The sequence below is a fragment of the Eretmochelys imbricata genome, chromosome 10 (genome assembly GCF_965152235.1).
Source record: "Eretmochelys imbricata isolate rEreImb1 chromosome 10, rEreImb1.hap1, whole genome shotgun sequence".
Taxonomy (NCBI): domain Eukaryota; kingdom Metazoa; phylum Chordata; order Testudines; family Cheloniidae; genus Eretmochelys; species Eretmochelys imbricata.
This window is the reverse complement of record NC_135581.1, coordinates 70,928,043-70,952,714: the sequence shown is the minus strand read 5'-3', so window position 1 is coordinate 70,952,714 and position 24,672 is coordinate 70,928,043. Positions and strand designations below refer to the sequence as shown.

Here is a 24,672-nt window from a genome sequence, read left to right as displayed (position 1 = left end):
GAAATCCTGGGCAGCACAAGGTGTACGTATAAGAAACTAGTGCATTCTAGGTTTGGACTCAAGGTCAGCCTCCTTGCTGCCCTGCCCACCCAGTTCCCCTCACATACTAAGCCTGTCTTTGCCACACTATCTCCACCGTGATGTCTCTCCCCTGCTGGAGTTCACCCTCTGTTTGCCTGTGTAGAGGTGGAATAGGAAAAACATTCATATTTAGGAAAAAAGCAAGAGATTTTTCTGTGATCTTCTTCCTCCTGACTAGATACAGAACAACATTTCCTCTGGGGCTTTTCTACCACTCTCTTCAAAATGATTCTTGGCATTTCATCAAGCAAATTGAAACTGCATATACGGAGCTGTACCTCCTTCCCTGCATGGGGCTAAACATCCCCACAAGAGCAGAACTGTTTATCTCCTTTTCTTAAATGCTTGGCTGGGCTCTAGGATGAGCACTGGGATTAGAGTCCAGATATTTCGGGTTCAGCTGATTCCGTTTTTCAGATGCCACTTCTTCAAATGTCTATTGCCTTCCTGCCACCACAAATACAACCCTAAAGCTCCCCTACAAGACAGCAGGAGGAGCTCTGAAAGGGAAGGTGAACTCTACACGTGGCACTAGGGAGCAAGGAGTGCTGCAGACAGAGGTGGAGACGTTACAGAGAGCTGGAGGTAGAAATGCTGCAGAGAGCACAGGGCTAGGGTTGGAGGAGCTGGGCTGGGGGGTAGAAATGTCACAGAGATTATGGAGCTAGTTGTAAAGAGCAGGTGGGTTGATGAGACAAGCTGTGCGCTGAGAGAACTTGTTAGGGAATGCTGCAGAGTGCAAGAGGGGATTACTGAAGACAGTATATAAGATGAATGATTGATGTCTTATTTAAACATCCTAAAGCCTGTTTTATATCAGGAAAATTAACTGTTGTTGACAACAGATGTCAGCAGTCAGTGGAGCTGAGCTGGTGCTGAGTACGACTGAGCGACAAACATACACCAGAACAAACCACAGTGTCTGAAACAGTGAAGAACACAGCTGGCCATGGTCTGCACTTGCAGTTGGACCCTGCTCGTCAAGGTTCGACTGTGGCTGACACCTGTTGTCAACAACGAGTAATATTTCTGGTGTAGAACAGGTCTGGAAGCGAGCAACGTGTTGTTGATAGATTGCTGGAGATTCTTGTTTGATCTGCAGCTCATTCCAACTCCAAACAGACCAAGAGGCACCAAGGAAATCTCTCTTTCCGTCTAGGTAAGGAACACAGGACAAGTTCAAAACATATTAGCTGCTCAAGGTCAACCTCAGAGGGGTGCACAGTTGCCCTCAACCAGCTAACACTTTTGTAAAAGTGGGATACCCTGTTTACACTAGTGTCTAAATTAGTTAAAACCTTTTAAAATGCAACCTAGTCTAGACAGGCCCTTCCTCACTCCTTGTAGCTGGGATGGTCCCAGAGGAGGTAGCGTCAACAGGCTAATGCCAATAGTGTAAGTGACGAGTGTGCATCGTTCTGTGGAGAAGGCTGCAGAGAGCATGAGAAGACAGGTTGGTCTGTCACTTTCTCAGAGAGTAGGGATAATGCAGTTTACTAAGGATTGTAAAACTGGGCAGATTCTCAGTCCATCAGAGGGGTTTGTTCTTTGGGGATAAAACACTGCAGTTCGTATGATGGACATTTGTGTCAGCATGGGGCAGAAATCCCGTCTTCAATGAGCACTGTCTCTTTTTGCCCCTCGCTGTTTGGACACTAGAGATGTTAAAATTATACTACTATGACTTGTTTTTTGGTAATGGATAGCATGTATGTTTGTTCCTTCTTTCTTCATAATCAAAAGGCTACACAAACTTCCAAGATACAATTTGTCTGTGAGCAGGGAGCAAGTCTGGAGTATTTAATAGAAGAGGAAAATTAAAGATGACTGCAAATAGGGGTTTACTATGCAATTGTTTAAGTAACCTTAACTCTAGCTGTTGTTACCACTGACGCTCTGATTTTACAAACATGCATAATCAAACGTCGAAGAAACAATTGCCTCTGAGCAGGGAGCAAGTCTGGAGACTTTAATAAAAGGGGGAAATTAAAGGTGACTGCAAATAGGGGTTTACAATGGAATTAAGTAACCTTAACTCTAGCTGTTGCTGCCACCCAAGCTCTGAGTTTAACACACACGCTCGCTCACTCTGTCCTTCTCCATGGCTAGATAGAGAGGGAGACACATGTGCAGTAAACATCGAGAGAAAGAGAATATTTGAACACCACAGAAATGCAGAGCAGCCACCAATGGTATGAGCACAGCAGGAGCTCTGTAACCTTGCCTTGCATAGCAGCTCTAGTGAACTCCCAGGCTCCCTAGTAAGTCAGCCCTGGAGACCCCCTGCTCCCTGGAGAGGGATGTTTACACTTCTCCCTGACAGGCTCTTTTGGAGGGAGCTGCCATTTCAATGCTGGCCTTTTATCAGCCAGGACACTGCAATTTGCAGCAGGCCTTTTTGTATTTCCTGATGGGCCTGACACGTCTGATCTGCCGCCACCAGTGACGAGAGGAGCAGCCAGGCTGCGTGAGGGCTGGGAATGAAGTATGAAGAGAGACCACCCTGTGGCACTCAATCCCCAGTCCAGCTGGCAGGTGTAAATTGAAATGACTCCCCTTGCCACATAGGTCACCTTTATTGTTCAGTGTTTTCTCTGAGAGGCCCTGTGTGGCATAATAAAAACTGGGGGACTTTTATTTATGATGCTTATCTGTGGGAAGCCCAGGCTAAAGTGAGCCCTCTCCCCTTTTACTGCTTTTTCAATGTCTATTGAAATGTGTAGTTGAACTTGAACAAGTTCATTTGATTATCTCCTGAAAGCAGCCCCCGCCCCTCTGGCTCTGGGAGCAGTGCTGGGTGAAGTATGCCAAAGAAAACTTCTGCATGCCTCCTGCAGAGTGAATGCCCAAAGCAAGGAATGCACCAGAGTGGACAGTGCTATGTCTGCATGGGTTATGTCGCTCAGGAGTGTGGCTAATTCACACCCTTGAGCGACATAACGTAAGCTGTAGTGTAGCCATGGCCTAATACCTGGGACCAGCACAGCTACAACAGTACTCCCAAGGGCTTCAGAGACTGGTCCACATTTAGCCCCAGGCTAACCTGGGGTAATATCTGCTGAAGTCACTGGTAGTTAGGCCCTCTCATGCCAGGGCTAATTCCTAACCAGCACTGATGTGTGGCCACCACTGGTGTGGCATGTAGCAGCTGCTTCACAGCACACAATAACACTGCACAAGAAGTTAAGGAAGGCAGCAAAGAAGGACCTTGAAGCTGATGGGTGAAATTAAAGAAGAATGTTATTATCCTTGCTGAGCTTTTGACAGTGTCTGGGGGTGAACTCCCCTTTTTGAGGGAATGCACTGGGGATTTTAAATGACACAAGTGTCCAGGGCCTGGGCTTTGTGCCCTGCCTGAAAGATGGCACCTCCCACAGCATCGTTTCAGCAAAGGGAGGCATGGCGGGTCCCTGTTCCAGTCCCGTCAGAGGCTCCTCTGCAGCAAGCAAAAGAGAGGCCCTATTTATCTGATGTAAAGACCTTCATGCCTAAGGAGACCTGACTCCAGCTCCCCGCCCAGCACCTCTGGGCTGGCTACACAAAGGACCCAGTGTACGCACTCCAGCAACAGCACAGGGATCAATTCATGGCTCTGCCTGAACTCACTGCCCAAGGGAGAGAGGTTCGGTCTGGCAGCCTCCCTTTCCCGGGGCTGCCCTCTCTCTACCTCGTCCCCTTTGTGAGGATGGCAGCAGTGCTGCATTAGTGAATCAGGCTCAGGGGGTTCGTGCTCTCTCTGAACACCCTGAGCTTTGTGGGGTGTTCCCTTGGCCCAGGTGTCTTTTGGAGCCCTCCTGTCCCAATAATTAGGCTGGTGTCTCGTCCCATCACTAGTAAAAAAGGGTCTGGGGTGTATCAGGGATGTGAGGGCAGCTACTGGTTTTCCAGAGTGTCCACTCTGCCCACCACATAACTCCCCAGAGTAGGGGGCCCGGGGATGACCACAGCATGAGGGGGAAAAGTATCCAAAAGGTGTATGGCTGTAATACCTGGGACTACTGGGTAATCCAGAGATTGGACTCCATCACATGGAGCCAGGGCAGTGGGGCATAATATGGTAATGAGACAAAGACCCTCCCTAATAGGTTATTCCAGAGAGCCCACTGGGTACCCAGGCACTCCTCAACCATGGGTTATCTCACTTAATGAGGCAAATTGTGGCTTGACTCCAGTACAACCCTGGAAGCGTGGGGGTGGAATAGCTCCAAGGCCTTCGTCTGGAGTATGAATGTCTGTGTCAAGCCAGGCCCCAGAGCTCTGGCAGCGGAAAGGCTTAACAAGGAATGGCTTTGTCACTCTGCAGTGTCCAGCTGGCCTGTTCTGGAGCATTCTGTTTGGTGAGGTCAATTAAAGGAGATGCCAAAATGGTACAATAGGGTATGACTCACCTGCAATATGTGCCTAGTCCTAAGGAGGACAAGGCTTACAACCTTTTTTTTTTTTTTTTTTTTTTTGGCCAGGGAATGGTGTCTCCATTTCATCTAAGAGCAGATGGATTTTCTCCTTTTCTATTAAGTACCTCAAGTACTTGGTCTCTCATGCTTTTCTCTGGGCTGGCTTCCTTCAGCAACACACTGTCCTACAGGTTGTATCTGCACTCCGAACTAAAAGAAGGACCACCTCACCCAAATAGGCAGCTACATGCTCACAGTGATGGCAGGAAGAGGTGGTCTAATAACTGCTGGAAGGTGGTGGGGTGCCACACAAGGCATGGTAGTGAAATGGGAGAGCCCCGGGGTGGGGAAGGCTGGCTTCTCTTTGGATTTGGCTGTGAAGGGGACCTGCCAATGCCTCTTTGGTATGTCTAATAAATTGATGTATTGTGTTGTTCCTAACTTGTCAACCAGCTGTTCTCGCTAGGGCATGGGGTAGGGATTGACCTGGGAAATCACATGCAGTTTCCTGAAGTCTGCACACAACCGCCCAGACACCTCTGGCTTCGGGACCAAAATGCTGGGGCTGCCCCCCAAGGACTGTGAAACGCCTACATCAGTGCGAGAGCCCCCTTGCAGAGCTCTGGGGGGAGGTGAACCTTTCAAGAGCCATTCCCAGAGCCTCATGCATGCAGGACACTTGTTTAACAACCCAAACCTTCAGGGAAGGATTTGTTTTTCCTGGTCAGAAATCGATTGCACCAGTGGAACAATAATCTCCGTGAACAGGAGAGCCCCATCTCTAGCACTGACATCATGTTCAGCTCCTCACTCCTAATGCAATTATGCTCGTGCTTAGCAGTCAAAACACAAAAATATCAAGGGTCCAATTTTCTAAATACTTGGAAATAAAGCTAGTAATTATTTCAAGAGGTAAGCGCCACTCCACTCACAGTACAAGTTTTAGAGCATGATTTCTGCATCACAGGAGACTAGCATCAGACACATTTGCTGTATGCTCCACACCACTCAGAGATTTGAAACAGGGCTACGTTAACGCAAACTGAAACCTTTTTGTTCACACCAGGAGGGTCTACACAGGGCAGGCAGAGCACCCCTCAAATCACACCCCTCTAATACGCTTTCCCATGCTGCATATAGACAAGCCCTGAGGGACAGTGTATATGAAAGAGCTACATTCTGGCAATGAAATGCTTACAAGATGATGGGCTGGTGTTTTAATCTCTACCACTCTAGAGGCAGGTGAGACAATGACTGTAAGGGGCCCAGCCTACAATAGCACCTAATTCCCCTAGGATTAGGGACCTCTGATCAGAATTAGTGAGCAAAGCCCCAGTGTTTGGGTCCAGGAGGCACCCCAAAAATCAGATCTCTGGATCTAGAAAGGGGAGCTGGAAATCTCAGAGGATCTCTAACCACTGGCGCCAGCCAGGTCAGACATCCTGAAAATACAGCTTCTCTAGGGTAGTGTTGTATTTTTACTCCTGGCCCCATCAGGATTCTGAGGTGGGTGATATGCAAAACAAAATGCATGGCAGCAGAACGATAACCTCATTTTTACAAACCAGAGGAAGTGTTCAGGGGGGTCGGTTCAGTCTTTGGCTTTGTTTGGCATGGGAATTTCACAGCTGCTGAAAGGTGTTGGTTTGCCAGCCCTGCAGACCTCTATCCATAGCATTCCCAGGCTGCCTCCTGTCTCAAACCTGCTTTGAGCAGATGGAAGCCCTTTAGGGATAAGGAAGAAGTCCAGTCTGCATGGCTCTCTGTGGAGAGCGCTGACCCCCTGTCTGCTGGAAGCTGGACTGAGAATGGCTGACTCATGTTATCCAGGCAGTCAAGTAGTCGCTGAACAGTAACGACTTTTGGTCCCTACTGGCTTGGTCTGGATTCAGAGCAGTGACCCAGAGGAGGAAGGTTCTGTGGCCCCTGCCCTGCCATCTCAGCAGTCAGCTCACGCTTACCTCAGGAACTTATTCAGGTCCCCATGCTTCATGTATTCAAAGACCATGATGAGAGGGTCCCCGTCACCGCAGACCCCATAGAACTTGACAATGTGCTCATGCTGCAGGTTGGTGAGCAGCTCTGCCTCCCTCTGGAAATCCTTGCGGGCTGCCAAAGTGGGGTCTTTCAGAGCCTGGAAGAGGGGAGCATGCAAACAGAATTGGGAGGGTGTGAGTCAGAAGGACCAGGCCTGGCCTTTCCGCGCTGGACTCTTGGGGGTAGAGGATTCTGCAGAGTGATATTGCCTGTTACACGAGGATCTCAAAGCACTTTACAAATAGGAATGAATTAGGCCTCATAGCCCCACTGTGAGACAAACCAGGTTCATTATCCCCATTTTATTGATGGAGAAACAGTGAGTTGTCCAAGGCCACAAAGTGAGTCAGTGGCAGAGCTGGGAACAGAATCCTGTAGTGCCAGCTCCAGGTTTATGCTCTAACTGCTGCACTGAGCTACCCTCCTCCTGAAACCCAACCTGGGATGACATTGAGGGGGGCACCCGAGACTGGCTGGGGGGAAGAGACTGGATAGCGCTGCCTGAATCTGCTGAGTAAATCTGGAGAGAGAACAGATGGGAAGAGAAGGAAGCTAGAGGAACTTACATGTGGGCCGGAGATCTTTTGGGATAGTTTATAGGAGCTGCCCTCTTGCATTAAGTGTACTGTTCCTAACCCTTCAATATGGTTTGGGTTTGGTTTGAACATGGGACAAGGCCGAAGACTGTTTGGATTTTAGGAGGAGTAGCTTGCCTTCCCTACCATTAAACTACAGTGTCTTACCAGCAGGTGCTAGAAATATCACAGATCTCTTCACTTTCCTGCGACAAGGAGAGACAACCCCCTCCTTTCCCACTAAACACCTAATAGTTTGGGGGCTTTGTTGTGGGACCCATCACGGAGTTCCCGGTCTTCTCACAGTGCTGTCCAAGGGGCCTTTACTCCCTACCTATGTGCCTCAGCCATACTCTGGAGGCACCTCCTGAGGGAGTTGGCAAAGGTGGTATGGCTCCATGGCACCATTCAGCTCTGCTGAGTTTGAGCTGCAGCGACTGCCACTAGGCTGGAGTTTCTTCCTATGTGGACAGCAGCCCACTTGGCAATAGAGCTCATTCCCCAACTCATTTCACAGAGAGCAGCAAACAGCCCTCAAAGGGTAATAGATTCCCATTATTACAAACTTGGGCAGGATTTCAACTGGTGACCTAGGGGCGAAAGGCTCAGTATCTCATTATTACTCAGCTCCTGAGCCAGCCAGCCCCCTCTAGCTGTCTTTTCTTTTGAAATAGCTGACTACACCGCCTTTCTTCTGAAGACGGATTTGCCGGGCTGTGCAGTTATTGTGAGGATTTTTCAAAATGCCTCTGAAGGACACTGTCAAATCTTTCCTCATAATTTTTAAAATCATGTTTTTATTCCCTGCTGTTTATAACAGCTCCCTGAGAGATTGATGCTGAAATCTGTATCCTTAGCAAAAATGTCTCCTTTAGCACATTTGAGCACATCGGTTTGCTGCTGTTATAGGGTAGCATTGGGCACCATGCACACACTTGTTATTGTAGGGTGCTAGGAGGACTTGACTGCACATACTTCCTGAGAATACTGTAAGGTTCCTTGTGAGTGCAGGGCTCTACACACTGTTTATTATTTTACAGTTGCTTATGGAGGTTGGTTTGGACACTGCTTTGTTATTATTGCAGGGTAATTTGTGAGGGCTGCCTTTAATTTGGAAAAAAGAGCCCAGAAGTTTTGGGAGAATCATCACAAATGCCATGGACTGCGAACATTCACGCATCAAAAAAAAAGAAACTGATCAGATTTAATACCCCTTGATCATAACAGTATCCTTTGAAATTATTTCTTCTTGGGTGCTCACCCTATCAGGATGTCTGCTGTCTGCTTACCAATCTCTTGTTTGTGTAATGATGTCACTGGAGTTACCACAAACCCCAGTCCTTCTCTTGTCAGTCTGTAAACTGATCTGGTCACCCCACTGATTGGGGACCAAGGACGAGACCCTGCTCATCTTACTCATGCCTGGAATTCAAAGGCACAAATAGCAAGAGGAAGGTCGGCAGAACTTGGTTGTAAATGATGCACTGGAAGAATGTTCAGCATTTAGGAAGCTCCTTCTCATTTGCTGTGTCTTGAGGGAGTGGATCTATGGAGTGAGATGCTGAAAATAAACCCAGTCTGTCCTGCAGCTTTGTCAGGCTAGACGCTAAGCTTAGCAAAGTGGCAAGTGCTCTTCTCCCACGTGCTTTTTCCTCTGAACTGATCTCTACAGGTTATTATCCGAGCACGAGGCCATTCCTCTTTGTTCCTTCCCCTGCCCTACACCCGCTCAACACATTGTATAATTTCATTTTAATTCTCTGCCCTCAAGGGATAGCCACCTAGAGATATTTAGATGGATGACAGTTACACTGTGCAGATGGCAAAACATCCATCCTCATCTCAGGCACCTGATTATTTTTAGTCATTTAATATCTTTATAGTATGGCTGCTACACCCTTCCAGGAAAATAGCTCCCCTCCCTCCTCAGTCATCCTTTTCCCACCTTATATTTGGACCTGATATTTCAGGTACAATGACTTTTAAGTTCCCTGAATACACCGTTGATTCTACACGGTAATGGGAATACAGATGTTAAAGGAACATTGTTACGTTTGCAAAGGCAAGCATTTAAAAGTCAGAAAATGTAGACGTTGGAAGATGTATAGTGAATGAGGCAGAATAGAAGAGGAAAGAGAGGGGTCTCATGATTAAGGCTGTTGAATGCTGCCTGGGAGAAGAACTGCCTTCTACCTCTGCTTCTGCTTCTTCTGGATGCTGGGCAAGTCACTTAAACCTAACTTTACGCAGGTGGTCCCTGTGAGTGCCTCATTTTTCTCATACCTGACCTGAGACTCTGGGCGCTGAGTTGCAGCTTTCTCAGCTACAGCTACAACTGAAGTCAATAGGAGTTGTGCTTTGCATGCAATACTCTGGTTCCAGAGCTTTGCAAACAAAAGGTCATCTGCATTTTTTAGCATGGGCAAAACAATGCATTTTCCCTAACCTCATTCCTGGACACAGCTGAATCATTTTGGTTGAAATTTTCCAAAAAAAAAAAAAAATTCAGCCTGAAGCAGACACCCAGCATTGGAATCTTCAGTCTAAATGGTTAAAAGCTGGGAAAGGTATTAGCAACTGAAAACAGGATCTTACAATAGGAAGGATCGCACAACCTTAATAACGGGCCGTGCTACCAGTCCCCGCCTGTAATAAATGCCAGCCAGTTCTCAGGAGGCTGAGTCTGTGTGCGCTTGCAAGATCTCCAAGAAAACCCAGGTGCTGCAAGTTGTACTGATGCTCCAGGAGGTGGTACTCTTCCATCTAACCCACAATGGAACAAATGCCAGTGCACTTACGGGGTGTGATGCTGCTGGGGGTAGGTTTTTGGATACGAAACAGGAAGCCTTGGTCACTTACAGTAATTAAAGACCCTCTGGCATTTTGTAAAGGAGGACTGATGTTAAGCTCTGCCGGTCTGGGCTCAGATTTTGCATAACTACCTAAATGTGCTCCCTAAATTCCCCTTGTGGCTTCAACTGGCTACATTATTCTTCCTCGTCCTTGTGCGTCGGATGTCAAACAGCTCTTGTGTTGCATATTGAAGCTGGGTGCATTTCAGAGGTGGTGAAGTCAGTCTTGTGTAAAATACTTTGTGACCATGACAAAAGGCATTCTGGAGATATAAGTCTGTAACAACAATTAGTGGGAAATAGTCGAGATAACACTACCGCCTACAAGCAAATGGAACTCAGTCGAGCCCTGAGAGATTGTGGATGCATTGTTTATATGCCATAAAGGGATGAATGTTGTTGAGAGGCAGACACAAGACGGGGAACAAGGTTCACATCATGACACAAGCCACGCTCTCAGATAATTAATCATGTGTGTAGTTACTCTATACATCTCTGTAGCATAGGGCGAAAGGGTGGCACCTTGCAGTTCAGGACCAGAACATACCAGGAAAAGTGAGCTTAAAAAAAAGTCTTCAAAGGTTCATTAAAACAACGTTCTCTTTGGGAACAGGTTGTCTCTGGACTTCTGGAGAGACAGATGGTATTTTTTCTTTGTAGAGTATCAGTTCAAATTCAAAACCACTTACAATGATTTACATGGCCGCAGTTACCACAGTGGATTATGATGTATCTGCCAACTGGTGCCACTTGATATGAAAGCACACTAATCCACTAAGCAGACTCCTCCACCCGAGGCCTGGACTTGCTGTGCAAACGTGTCCTGAGTCTCTCAAAAGGACCCTTAAGGGGTGTACACAGCAGCTGATTGAGACAGCAGAAGCCATGCTGAGCTGGCCTCTGTTGGAAGTCCTTTAGCTTGGAGTTCTGTGACCAGGCTGGTAGAAGCAGATCTCAGCTGGAAGTGGTCCTTCGAGGATCTTGCAGATCATCCCAGAAAACTGTATTTCTGTGGGTTTTTTGTGTTTGTGTTTTGGATTTGTGTGTGTGTGTGTGTTTTGCTGAGGCCTCTTTGCTTCAGCGTCTCATGTACAGTTGCAGCAAAAGATAAAACAAAAGGCTGAGCAAAAGGAGGGGGGAGGAGGGCCCCCAGTCTCTCGGAGAGGGCAGGTGAATTCCATACATTGTTTTTGCAGCTGCATGTCAGCTTTAGCTTCCAGACCAGTGCAGTGCAGCTTCTGCTCGGTGCCTCGTGGCCAGATCAACAGGAAAGGAAAGGAGGTTTTGGCATTGGTGAGAATAAATTACCTTCAAGCAAAATGCTGAAACATTATGTGACTAAGTGGATTTACCACAATCTACTGCATCTGACAAACCTTCCCCACCTATCCTATCCTTCCCACACAGTATCAACCAGCTATACCTTGCTGTTCAGCCTCCACTACATTCTGCTCCATGCTCTCTTGAGATTTACCTTCACTGCCACCAGCATCTTGTCCTTGGTGGGGCTAAGGTTGTAGCACTCGGCCAAGAACACCTTCCCGAAGGCACCTTCTCCCAGTTCCCTCTTCAGAACGATGTCTCTCCTCTTAATATGCTGAACATCTGCAGAGAATGGGTTGATGGGGAGGGGAGAATGAATCCAGGTTAATGCAGGGAAGGGACAACGAGTTACATTTCTAGTGCTTTACAAGCTCTCTCCCTTTTCACATGCACCCCTACAGGGGATGCAGACTTGCAGAGTGGAGCTACAGCTGCGCAAAATATCAGCAAGGAAAGCACTTCAAAGTCATTCGGTTTTCGCTAAAACTCACAGCAGGTTTAACAGGAGGTTCCCTAAGGTTCAGGAATCTTTCAGCTGAATCTCCCATGCTGTTTTGGGTCTGTTTGGAACCAAGCTGGACATATGCTCTGGCACCACATTCATTACATGTTTCAGTTTCACATGGTTTTGATGCCAGACCAGGTGAAATCTGAGGGTTTCGAGTGAGTTTTGCATAGAGACTTTGGGTTGGTTTAAACTCCAAAGCTCAAGAGAGATATTTGGGTGCCTGACCCCTGGTGGGTCAAAATGAGGGAAATGACCTGGGAGGAGAGAAATCACTGACTTTGTCGTGAAGTTCTGGGCAGTAAGTGGCAACGGTTTAGCAGCACCCAGCAATGCTACATAATGAAACGCAGGAAGAAGCAAACCAACAAGAATTTAGTGGGGACACTGCGGTTTACGCTCCGTCTGTTTAGGTCTTTATACGTCACCCATTGGTGCAGTACCTCAGGGGCAAATTTCCAAAGGTATTTAGGTGCCTAAAGGTGCAGATAGGCACCTAGCGAGTTCTTCGAAAGAGGCAAGGCAGGTTGGCATTTAACTCTGGTTGAAATCAATGGGATTTACGGCCCTAGCCCGTAGGCACTTCTGAAAATCCAATTAGGTACCTAGCTACACCTTTAGACACAGAAATGCCTTTGGAAATCTGCCCCTCAGTGCCTTCTCTTGGGGCAAATGCCCAGGCAGGCTCAATGACCACAGTGTGCCAAGCACTGTTTTCATATCTCACCCAAAAGATGGCCCTTCTAGCCTCTGCACTGCATCATGTATGCATCCCAGTGCTTCCAAGGGGCTCTTTTATGGCTCCATGGGCCTGAGCAGTGTGGGGCTGGGAGGAAGAGGTGCCCAACCACAGCAGCAGTGTCTGGAAGCTTTGTGCCCGTGGAGGCCAGGAGCAGATACTGGGGGAGCACATTCCCCAGAGCCAGCTGCTTCACTAAGGCACCGGTGCACCACGGACTCTCCCCAGCTGAGCCCTAGCGTGCCGGAGGCAGAGTGATGGCAGCATTGGTGACCTCTCCCTTGTGCTCATGGACCAAATGTGGCCCCATTACGGCCATCCCCTATATGGTAAAGTGCTCCCTTCTCTCTCCCACAGAGGGGCAGCCATAATGTGACCCTCTGTTTACGGTTTCAGAGTAACAGCCGTGTTAGTCTGTATTCGCAAAAAGAAAAGGAGTACTTGTGGCACCTTAGAGACTAACCAATTTATTTGAGCATAAGCTTTCGTGAGCTACAGCTCACTTCGTCGGATGCATACTCTGTTTACGTGCTCCCACTTTCTTCCATAGCAAGTTGCTTTTGTATCCTTTCTTCCATTTCCCCTTGCCAAGGTGGCAGGAGGGATCTGTACTCAGTTGGCACCATTCTCTGGTGCCCAGATTTCATGTTGGGCTGGTCTATCGAGAAGGTAAGACAACACTGAGACAGCACTTGTGGTGGCTGTTCCGAGTCATCTAGAGCATGCCATCAAGAAGGAAAGGTTACAGCCCATTACAAGTGCCCATCCCAAGTGCCATATCAACCCTGACTCAATCCAATACCTATCTGCTTCACAGGGGGACGAACACACCCTGTGATGGCACAGGCAGGGCTCAATTTATCAAAAAGCCAATGCACTGGAAGAGGAATGTCCTGATGGCTTCCATACGATTAAACCTGCTAATTAGAAGCTCGCAGGCAGGTCTATAAGCTGCCATCTACAGTCCTCTTGACTGTTTGGGAAGTGAGATATGGACAGACTGCATAAGCAATGGGCCTTGTAATGAACAGCGCCCTATAGAGAATTCTCATTGACCTTTTCATTAATTGTGCACTAGGTAGAAAACTGTTAGTTACCGATATTAATACTATTAGTAACATTAAGGTATAGGATGGTAGCCACATCCCAAACGACTGGTGTGAAATCTCAAATGACAGTCGAAGACAGCAGCTCAGGTATGGGTTTCTTTGGTCTGGCTTAGTTTCAGTGTTTATGGATACCTAGATGAATCTGAAATGTCAGGTGTCTAAGTGTAAAGGGACATACTTGGGTAGGGAGAACCCCTAACCTAAAAACATTTCAAATGGCAATGAATTTAGAGATTCTTTTCTGTCCACCAAGGTATTTCCATGGGGCCCATCACAGTAGTCTACATACTAAGGATTTGGGTGTAGTGATAAACCCAGTATTTCAAGTCTTGGTCCACTGTTCAGCAGCCAGAAAGAGGGCTAAGGTGAAGCTATCTCATACTGAGAGCAGTCCACAGATGTTGCGCTAGTACTTTATAAAGAAATACTCATCTGGGAGAATAGCATCCAGGTCTGGTCACCCTATCTGAAGTGAAATTGTTACAGAATCCGATGCAAAAGGCCAGTGTAGATGCTGCATGCTGTGGAGGGGCTCACATGTGAGCAGAGACTGATGGCGTTTGAGGTTATTTAGACTAGAGGGAAGATAATTAAGAGGTGACATGACTGGAACTGAACCAATTACCCAGCACCAACCTACTGTATCTGTAGAATGAAATGAGTCTGAACTGCTAGACATGGGAAAGTTCAGGCCTGGATTTTGTACCTTCAGGTTCAGAGAGTTCAGACTTGATTTTTGCTCCATTACAAAAATACACATTTTGGATTAAAGATCCAGAGTTTGGAGCAGGGCTCTGGTGTGGGTAATTTAAACTACCAATGGGTTGTTAACATCATAATGTATGTGATGTCCCTGAACACACCAGGAGGACACACTGGAAGTTTCAGGTAAGAGGGAAGATATGTAAGAAGAATTTAAGGAACATAAGAATGGCCATACTGGGTCAAACTGATGATTAATTTAGCCCAGTATCCTGTCTCTGACAGTGGCCAGTGCCAGTTGCTTCAGGGGGATGAACAGAGCAGGGCAATTTTGAGTGATCCATCCCTGTTGTTCAGTCCCAGCTTCCAGCAGTTAGAGGTTTAGAGACACCAGCAGCATTGGGTTGCGTCACTGACCATCTTTGCTAATAGCCATTGATGGATCTATTCTCCACGAACTTTTAAAAACTTAGTTATACTCTAAACCTTCACAGCATCTCATGGCAATGAGTTCCACCGGCTGACTGTGTGTGTGTTGTATGAAGAAGTACTTCTTTTTGTTTGTTTTAAACCTGCTGCCTATTAATTTCATTGGGTAACCCCTAATTCTTAGGTTATGTGAAGCGATAAATAATACTTTCCTATTCACTTTCTCCACACCATTCATGAATTTATAGACCTCTATGTACCCTTTATAGGAACTCTGTATACCCTCTGTATACCCTCTATGCAGGGGACTGGATTAGATGATCTCTCATGGTCCCTTCCAGTCCTACGATTCTATGATTCTATCATATTCCCGCTGAGTCGTCTCTTTTCTAAGCGGAACAGTTCCAGTCTTTTTCATCTCTCCTATATGGAAGCTGTTCAATACTCGTAATCATTTCTGTTGCCCTTCTCTGTACCTTTTCCAATTCTAATATATCTTTCTTGTGATGGGGAAACAAGAATTGCACCCTGTATTCAAGGTGAGGGCGTACCATGGATTCATACAGTGGCATTGTGATATTTGCTATTATCCCTTTCCTAATGGTTCCTAACATTCTGTTAGGTTTTTTTAAGTGCCACTGCACATTGAGCGGATATTTTCAGGGAACGAGCTATGATGACTCCAAGATCTTCTTAAGTGGGAACAGCAAAGTTAGACCCCATCATATTGTATGTAGAACTGGAATTATTTTTTCCAGTGTGCATTACTTTGCATTTAACACTGAATTTTACCTGCCATTTTATCACCCACTTTAGTGAGATCCCTTTGCCACTCTTCGCACTCAGCTTTGGACTTAACTATCTTGAGTAATTTTGTATCATTTGCAAATTTTGGAACCTCACCGTTCACCCCCATTTCCAGATCATTTATGAATATGATGAGCAGCACATACCTCAGTACAGCTCCTTGGGGGACCCTGCTATTTAGCTCTCTCCAATATGAAAATGGTCAGTTTTCATGGACCATTTATTCCTATCCTTTGTTTCCTATCTTTTAACCAGTTACTGATCGATGACAGGACCTTCCCTTTTAACCCATGTCTGCTTACTTTGCTTAAGAGCCATTGGCGAGGGACCTTGTCAAAGGCTTTCTGGAAGTACACTATATCGGACTAGATCACCCTCGTCCACATGGTTGTTGACTTTCTCAAAGAATTCTAACCGGTGAGGCATGATTTACAAAGTCATGTTGACTCTGTCCCCATATGGCTATTCTTATGTTCTTATGTAACAAATCATGTTTATATATATGTCTGATAATTTTGTTCCTTGCAATAGTTTCAACTAATTTGCCCGCTACTGAAGTTAGGCTTACTAACCTGTAATAGACAGGTTTGTCTATGGAGCCTTTTTAAAAAATAGGCATTATATTAGCTACCCCCCAGTCATTTGGTACAAAGTCTGATTTAAGTGATAGGTTACATTCACAGTTAATAGTTCTGCAATTTATATGAGTTCCTTCATAACTCTTGGGTGAATTCCATCTGGTCATGGTGACTTATTACTGTTTAGCTGATCACTTTGTTCGAAGACCCCCTCTATTGACACCTCAATTTGGGATAGTTCCTCAGATTTGTCATCTAAAAAGAATGACTTAGGTGTGGGGATCTGCCCCATATCCTCTGCAGCGAAGACTGAGGCAAAGAATTCATGTATTTTCTCTGCAATGGCCTTGTTTTCCTTAAGTGCTCCTTCAGCAACTCCATCATCCAGTGGCAGGCTGCCAGCTTCTGATGTACTTTAAAAAATTGCTGTTAGTTTTTGTGTCTTTAGCTAATTGCTCCTCATATACTTTCTTGGCCTGCCTATTTATACTTTAATACTTGACTTGCCAGAGTTTATGGTACTTTCTATTTTTCTCACTAGGATTTGACTTCCAATATTTAAAGGATGCCTTTTTGCCTCTAATCACCTCATTTACTCTGCTGTTTAGCCTTTGCAGCATAGTTTGGTCCTCTTTTTATGGGGTATACGTTTAGTTTGAGTCTTTATTATGGTGTTTTTAAATAGTCTCTATGCAGTTTGCAGGCATTTCACCTTTGTGACAGCTCCTTTTAATTTGTTTAATTAGTTTGCCTCAGTTTTCTGTAGTTCCCCTTTTTGAAGTTAAATACTACCATGGTGGCTTTCTTTGGCATTTTCCCCCACACAAGGACATTAAATTTAATTACATTATGGTCACTATTACTGAGCGGTTCAGTTATATTTACCTCTCGGACCAGATCCTGTGCTCCACTTAGGGCTAAATTAAGAATTGCCTCTCCCATTATGGCTTGCAGGACTAGCTGCTCCAAGAAGCAGTCATTTGTGGTGTCTAGAAATTTTATCTCTGCATCCTGTCCTAAGCTGACATGTACTAGTCAATATGAGGATAGTTGAAATCTCCCATTATTATTGTGTTTTCTGCCTTTGTAGTCTCTCTAATCTCCCTTAGCATTTCATAATCACTGTCACCATCCTGGTCAACATATTCCTCCTGCTATATTCTTATTGTTCAGGCATGGAGTTTCTATCCATAGCAATTCTATGGTACAGTTCGATTGATTTAAGATTTTTACCTTTATTTGACGCTAGGCTTTCTTTCAAATATAATGCCATCTCCTCCCCAGTGTGACCTATTCTGTCAATCCTATATATTTTGTATCTTGGTATTGCTGTGTCCCTATCCTCATTCCACCAAGTTTCCATGATACCTATTATATCAGTGCCATATTACAGTGAGCAGCTGGAGTAGATGTCCTGTTGAGGTGATGGTATCAAGTAGTTTTAATGGATTTAATAAAAAATTGAATGGCTCTATAAAATTTAATAAGCTAATAGAGAATCAGTTTTGTGCTTGGGAACAGTTGGCCACCCTTTCTGGGGTTCAGGAAGGAAATGTCTGCTGATCCTGTTTCCCCCGATCCCAGAATGGCCACAGGGAATTTTTCATAGTGGTGTTTTTGGCCCATATGGAGTAATAATAAATAACAGTTTCAAATGCCATAGGACTGAGCTGGTGCAGCTTACGTGAAGTTCTTGGAGACACAAAGGGCTCATGGCTGTGTTTGGTCCTACCTTGCTGTGTCAGCATGGGTTCAAAATATAAAGCAATGAAATTCATCCTGGAATTGAATGACTGGGACCTCGTTCTGCTACCCTTTAATCTGGTCTTCACTACCCCATTTTACACTGTAACTTGTAATTAATAAGGCAGCCAGAGTTGCCACCAAAGACACTATATTGCAAGGAAAACATGGGGGGTTCATCCGAATAAAGCTATTTACCTCCTCCAGGCAAAAGCTAAGTGCTGCCTGATAAACAGCTGCTGTTTGCTGTTCCAGGCAGACGTGGGTGTACTAAATCTGTTTATCGGTCTCTGCTGGGTTGCGGTCAGCCTTGCTAACAAGGTGTATGCAAATGGCCTTCCTGCAAGCCCTCTTTTTTTTCTTCTCCATATACCGTTAATTTACAAAAGAAAGCTAGTAAGACAATCCAAAAGAAGAATCTAGGCAAGAACCACAATAATAATTGACAGGAAAATAACTGGACTCAACAGCACTATAAGAACTTATTCAAGGCCATGCTGTACCTACAAGGACAGACGCTAACACAGAGCACTGAACTAGTTGCCATAATCACGGTAATATCTCATAATTCTGGTCCCACAATTGCTAGGTTGCTATGGTGATAAACGATGTAAAAAAAGATAGACAAATGGATAGAGACCCTTCAGTCATATTCTTTGTCCATCAAGAATTAATTTGTAGAAAACATTTTTGCTTCTCCCATTACCATTGTGAATAGTGCAATCGCAAAATGCCCAACAGGAGGTTAGAGGAAGTCTTAGATTTAAAAGTGTTAGAGTTGGGTAAGCAGTAGGAGGTGTGCTCACCATCACAACAGGATTTCCGCTTCCACAAGACGCTAGGCAGAAGGGTAGGGACCTTGGTTCTGCCGTGAGACCTTGTATAACCTCCAACAAACCGTTTGCAAGATGGCTGAAAGAGCATTCAGTCAGAAAAATGACTGTCTACAAATGGCACCTTGTTATGCCCCATCTTTGTTCCCTGAGTCCCTGAGTCGCACCTACTGTTATTCCAGACAAACACATTTGACTCTTATGAGTCCCTCAGAACCAACATAGCTTTTGCGGGGCAAGATGAATTCAGCTCTTCCTCACACATCAGCCCAGCATGTCCTGAAGGGGTCAATCCTGCACCAGCTCTCCAGAGATGGACTAGATGAGCCAAAAGGGCTTTTCCATCTCCAACTCCGACGGCTGATTCTATGATTCTATGCTCCTGTTGCAAAATCTCTACCGCTGGTGACAATATAAGAGGCAGAAAGAGCCCAGCTTGATTTTTTCAGATCCCAAGTGGAGTTTACAGTCTGGTAGGCATAAAAAAAATATATAACTGAAACAGTTTGATGAGGATAAATCAGAATCTCACATAGTCTCCTTTTCACACAGTCACTTTCCTGATTATTTACATGTTTTCAAATCATTCTTCATTCTCATTACTATTATTTTAATTTCTGTGTGTTTTCCATGCCCCTTAAGATGCCCCCATTTTCCTTTTAAGACCGCTCAGCTCCAATGTCCTTCAAGCAAAGGACATTATGGTATGTTGGAAAGTTGATACAGATATTATGGTGATAAGTGTGGCATGCATGTTTAGGATGGTAGGTAGATGGGTGGATAGAATCATAGACACACTAAACAGCTGCTAGGAATAGGCCTCAAACTATATAAGCAGCACAGAAAGTTATCCCTAGGCTACTGGTCTGGGCTGTTTATTCTCACTGGACTGAAACTGATTTGTGTGGCATGCACACCATCCATCTTCAACTCTCATGAAAAGGGGCCTGTTTGCTGGTATGTATTTGCTAAACTATTTTGTATCCTGCAGCTCCCGTTTCATGAATAACATGCAGCTCATTTGGGGAAACACAGAACAAATCTATGGAAATCTCTCCCCTCTCTTTCTTTTCACCTCCCATTGCATATAATTAATTTCTCCTCCTGCTGTGGAGAAGACCTTCTCAAATCCTCTCACTGGCTTCCGCTCTTCCTTCATGTCGCGTTCATGTTCCCTGTCCTTACCTTACAGGCTCTGCCCAGTGCCATCTCAACCCACATCTCTGCTTTCATTTGCCACAATGCACTCCTTCCCATCGGGCCCCCTTTGCACCTCCTCCCCGTCTTGACTTGGTCACTCTATCCTGTCGAAAACTCCCCCTATGCCCTGTTCCTCTCACTGTTCAAAACCCATTTTAAAGCTGACTTCTTGATCTCCTGAGTTCGATCACAAACTCTTTTTGGCAGGGTCCTTGTCTTTTTTATGCACTTCTAAAGCCTGGTTTACACTTCCAGCGCTATATATATATAATACTAATGCGTGACAGTTTTCCCTAAGGATGACTAATTTGCTGCAACACATCATTTATTCTGTGAATGTGGTCTTTTTCTCTGTTCACCAAAAGGTAAAGTTCTCAGAAGTATTCATTATTCACTAATTTCTTCCATGAGTAACTGTGACAATAATTCTTGTGAATCAGCCTTATGTGACTTGCATGCACCGTGACTATTAAAATCAACTATAAAGGTCAGAATTTGCACTACATCTTGTGTAATTAAGACATGTAACTAGCCAGGGGAGTTCATTTCAAATTGTACAAGCGTCCATCGACTGCGCTGATGAGTTACCCAAGATACTTGAACCAACAAAAGCATGTGGTAGGACAGGATCAAAAAGCCTCACAGTTGGCAGTCTGTTAAATCACTCTCTAACTTGGGCTTTTTTCTTAATGAAAAAAGGTTACTCATTTGCTAACTGCATGTGGTCTGATTCTCCACTCACATTGGTGTAAATCCGTAGTAACTCTGCTGAAATCAATGGAGCAAAATGGTGTCAACTGGCATAAAGCTGATGTAAGTGAGAGGAGAATCAGGTCCATATTGTCTATGATGGAGAAACACACACGCTGTTCCCTCTGGTCCAGAAGGATAATAAATAGGCTGCATTCCTCTTCTGGTGGTACAGTACATAGCCTGGCCACTGACTGCCTTTTGGAGGAGGTTCTACATCTGCTTCTTGACAGCTCTTCCCTGTGCCTGATCCCTTACTCTTTGCTGAGATCCTACATTAGAGTTTGTCCAAATACCATTCAGGGGTGTGTCATGTCTTGCTGGAGTTCATGTCTAAAATAGTGATGGACAATAATAATCAAAAGGTCAGAGACTCGGTTCAGAACAGCACCAAAAAGATGCAGTTTGTACCCCAACCTTGGGTAACTCTCTTGAGCCTGCAAAACTGGGTTGGAACTCTCCCATAAATAGACTTTCTGAGCTCTAGAAACCACATGTATCAAAGCCCTTTTTACTCCCTCCTTTCTCAGTCGTTATGAATAACACCACCGTCATCTTTGTAACCTGGACATCATTTTTCACTCAGCACTCTCTCTACAGCCTCTCATCCAGGCTGTGTCTAAATCTTGCATGACATCTCTAAGATACAGCCTTATCTATCCATCTGCCTAGCTAACACTCTAATCCAAGCTTTTATCATCTCGCGGCTCGATCACTGCAATCTTCTTCTCTGGCCTGGACAAAGGCCATCTTGTGCTCTCACCTCCAAAGGGCTGCTGCAAAAATCATTTTCCTAGCTTGTCAATTTGGTCCTGACACCCACTCGCTGCATCCCTCTACTAGCTCCCCTTTCTTCATTGCATCAAACATAAGTGCCTTGTCTTCACTTTCAAGGCCCTTCACAGCCCGTCCCCATGAGACCTATCATCTCTCCCACATTATCAAAAATTTGACTCCCATTTCCAGTCAGGCAATGGTGCAACCCTTCATCACCTATTTGTTAATTTTTCAAACAAGCACCTTCATGCTTTCTTCTATGCTGCCCCCTATACTTGAGAGGGGCTCCCAAGTCAAAACCCACAATGCAAACTCATTGTCCTCCTTCAAAGCCCTCTCTAAAACGCCTTTGCCACCAGGCCTATACAAGCCTTGACAACAGTTAAGAAGCTGGTGTGCTGAGACCACTGCCTGTCATACTGACCCACACTGTTTTATTGTTTCTTTGTATTCCTCCACTTGTCGTCTATTGTCTTACACAGATTGTAAAGTCTTTTGCAGAAACTGTCTCTGTTCTGAGTTTGTACAGAACAAATGCACGATGGGTTCCTAGTCCATGCCTGGAACTCTTAGATACTACTGCAGTAGGCTCCCCCTCGATTTATTTACACCTATCGTGCTTGACTGAAAAGATGTGCCAGTAAAATCAGTCTCCAGAGAGGATGAGAACAGAGGGAGAAATTTTGCAACTTGAGATGGTTCTCTGAGAACACCATGTCTCCACCACCTCTGGAGACGCCTCTGAGGCCCCGGAGCCAAAGTATCTCATCTGAGCTCTGCTGTCACGATAACACACAGGGCGAGAGGCTGACTCTAAAGCAGCCAGATTGAAAACCAATATCTTGATTTGTACCCAGAAGGAGATGAAAGCCAGTGCGGTGCATAAAGCGCAGCTGAAAAAGTTTAAACCCAAAATGAAACCCCCATTTTCATTAAGAACAGTTAAAAAAAATTATTTGAAGAGAATATTTCTGTTTATCTTACAGCAAGGCCCAGCTTCTTTTTCTGAAGAAAAAAAAAAAGCACAAGTGGCGCATATTAAAAATTAAATAGATTCCCAACCCTTCACATCCATTCCAGAACAATACATGCCATACTTGTGAACAGGACTTGCCTGCTAATGATCTTATAAAAGGAAATAGCATAAAGTAACCTAGGGTTATTGGGCGTTCTGCGGATTCTCAGTTGAAATCTGTAATTATTTGCAGCACTCTGCAAGATCTCCTCCCTACCTGGGGAATTCCAGAAAGAAAAGAAAACAATGTAGCCACGTCAAACCGAGGGTTCCTGTTGATCATCAACCGCAGATTTTGCCAGCGACTGTAGTAATAAATAATGGAGGCCTCCAACCCTGGTGTGCATCCGGATTCTTGCACAGTGGCAAATTCCCATCATTAAAAAGCAAATTTTCCTCCACAGTCAGACATGTAACTTGGCAGAATTGTTTCAACAAAAGATCACCTGCCACACCCACACGTTTTCTGATTATTGTCCCTGACATCAGCGGATGGTAAAATCACACATATGCCTCATCTGTGCTCAGAAGTTAATGGCCAAAACATTATCACTGAGGAGAACACGTCAAACTTGAGGGGCAGGAAAAGTCCATTTTGTTCAACATGGTTGCCCATCCCAACCTGGTTTGGGTTGATCTGAATGCCACATCCCTGCCTTTCCCCGCAGCTCCCTTTCCCCACCCCTTCCTTCCCAAGGAACAAATCTAGATCTCTCTCTTTAGACTGCAGTTCTGCTTGTTGCCACTGTAACAGGGCCCATGGATACCACTGCTGCTGAAATTATTGTCCCACGTTTTCCTTTTGCCTTGGCCAAAGCCACTGCTTTCCCTGTGCCCTCCCAGAAACTTGGCTCTCTAGACTCCATCATGATGTCAGCCTTTCATCCACATGAAACAGCACGGCCAGCTGACCCCCACTTACAAACACGTCCATTGGCACCAGTCATTTCAAGAACCACTATAAAACCGCCCTTGTTTTTAAAACTTTGCTCCTGCTACGCTCCTGCTTCCGTCTTGCTCGCCCCTCATTGCTCCCTCTGCTTGCCTAGCCCTAGACTCTTCCCTGCCATATCACACAAGCTTGTCACTGCAAGATCGCTCTCCTCTGCAGCTCCTTGTGACTAAAAACATCGCTAAACCCCAAGTGGATTGCAAAAGCACTTGTGATCCGACCTGAGCCTTGTCAAAGCTACAGGCAACAGACATGAAAACAGGACAAAGGTTTCCATAGATCTCTCCACCTCCACAAATAACTCCCTGCTGAAACAAGACTCCGAAGTCCAGCCTGTCTGCTGAGCTTCATGTATTCCCACAATCTATTTCCACATATATCCAATGGATATATCACAGAGCACCACAGACATCTTCAACTTCTTTGCCTCCACTGAGGTGATGCTTTGGGATCCTATCCCAAAGTGTGCGCAGCTTTTGGCACACCAGGGGTTAACGACGTGGCAGGCAGTCATAGGGGCAAGAAACCAAACCCCTGCAGGAGATGGAGTGGGATCAGGGCTGAGGAAGAGGAGGGTACTGAGCTGCAGAGACCTTCGTGCTGGTCCAGAGTCCGGGAGCTACCCCACGAGGTACCGTAAATGGGATCGAATGTGAAGTGGCAGTCACTCCTTGACTCCCCAGTGTGTTCCAGCGGCTCTTGGAAGTGGGAATGGGGATTCCTGGCAGGGGCGGGAGGAAAAGGGAATCAGAGAGAGGACAAGAGGCTTTCTGGTGAGCGTGTTTTCTTTCCACCAGCCAGGCCCCTGAGTCCCCTGCTGCCAAAGCACTCAGAATAAAACATTAATTCAATACCACACATTTAATTACACATTATTTGAAAGTGAATTTATTTGAATTGAGGAAAATAGTCTTCAGAGAGCGTCTGCCTCCCTCAGACTCGTCAGTCTGGGAGGAGGGGGCTCAGAGAGGAGAAACGGTTTGCTTTACATCAGCTGCAATTGCCATTCAGTTCAACCGTCCCAAAAGGGGCGATTTTAAAGAGATAGAGTTGCTTTTCACAGGAACTTTACTAGTTGATTTGATTTTCCAGCCAGTTTTCACTTGACTGGAAAGTGCTGCTGCAGACAGATCCCACTTGCGATTTTTCTGGATTGTTAGTGGCGGAAGGGGGAGGGGGAAGGCTCCCTCAGGGGCCCTGCAGTAGTCAGATTTCAGACTTAGTGCTTTAACAATGCAGTAATCAGACACTTAATGGCATCCTATTGCCGA

At 45.5% G+C, this 24,672-nt stretch overlaps 1 protein-coding gene across 4 annotated transcripts in view; it reads right to left on the bottom strand.

The window, feature by feature from the left end:
* Positions 1-24,672, bottom strand: part of NTRK3 (neurotrophic receptor tyrosine kinase 3) — a 311,454-nt gene that overhangs the window by 39,395 nt on the left and 247,387 nt on the right. For all 4 annotated transcript variants that reach the window (XM_077827898.1, XM_077827899.1, XM_077827900.1 and 1 more), the window contains 2 exons: positions 11,414-11,544; positions 6,437-6,609 (listed from right to left, as the gene is read on the bottom strand). In XM_077827898.1, the coding sequence (XP_077684024.1) occupies positions 6,437-6,609; positions 11,414-11,544 (304 nt within the window). The remainder of the gene's footprint in view (positions 1-6,436; positions 6,610-11,413; positions 11,545-24,672) is intronic.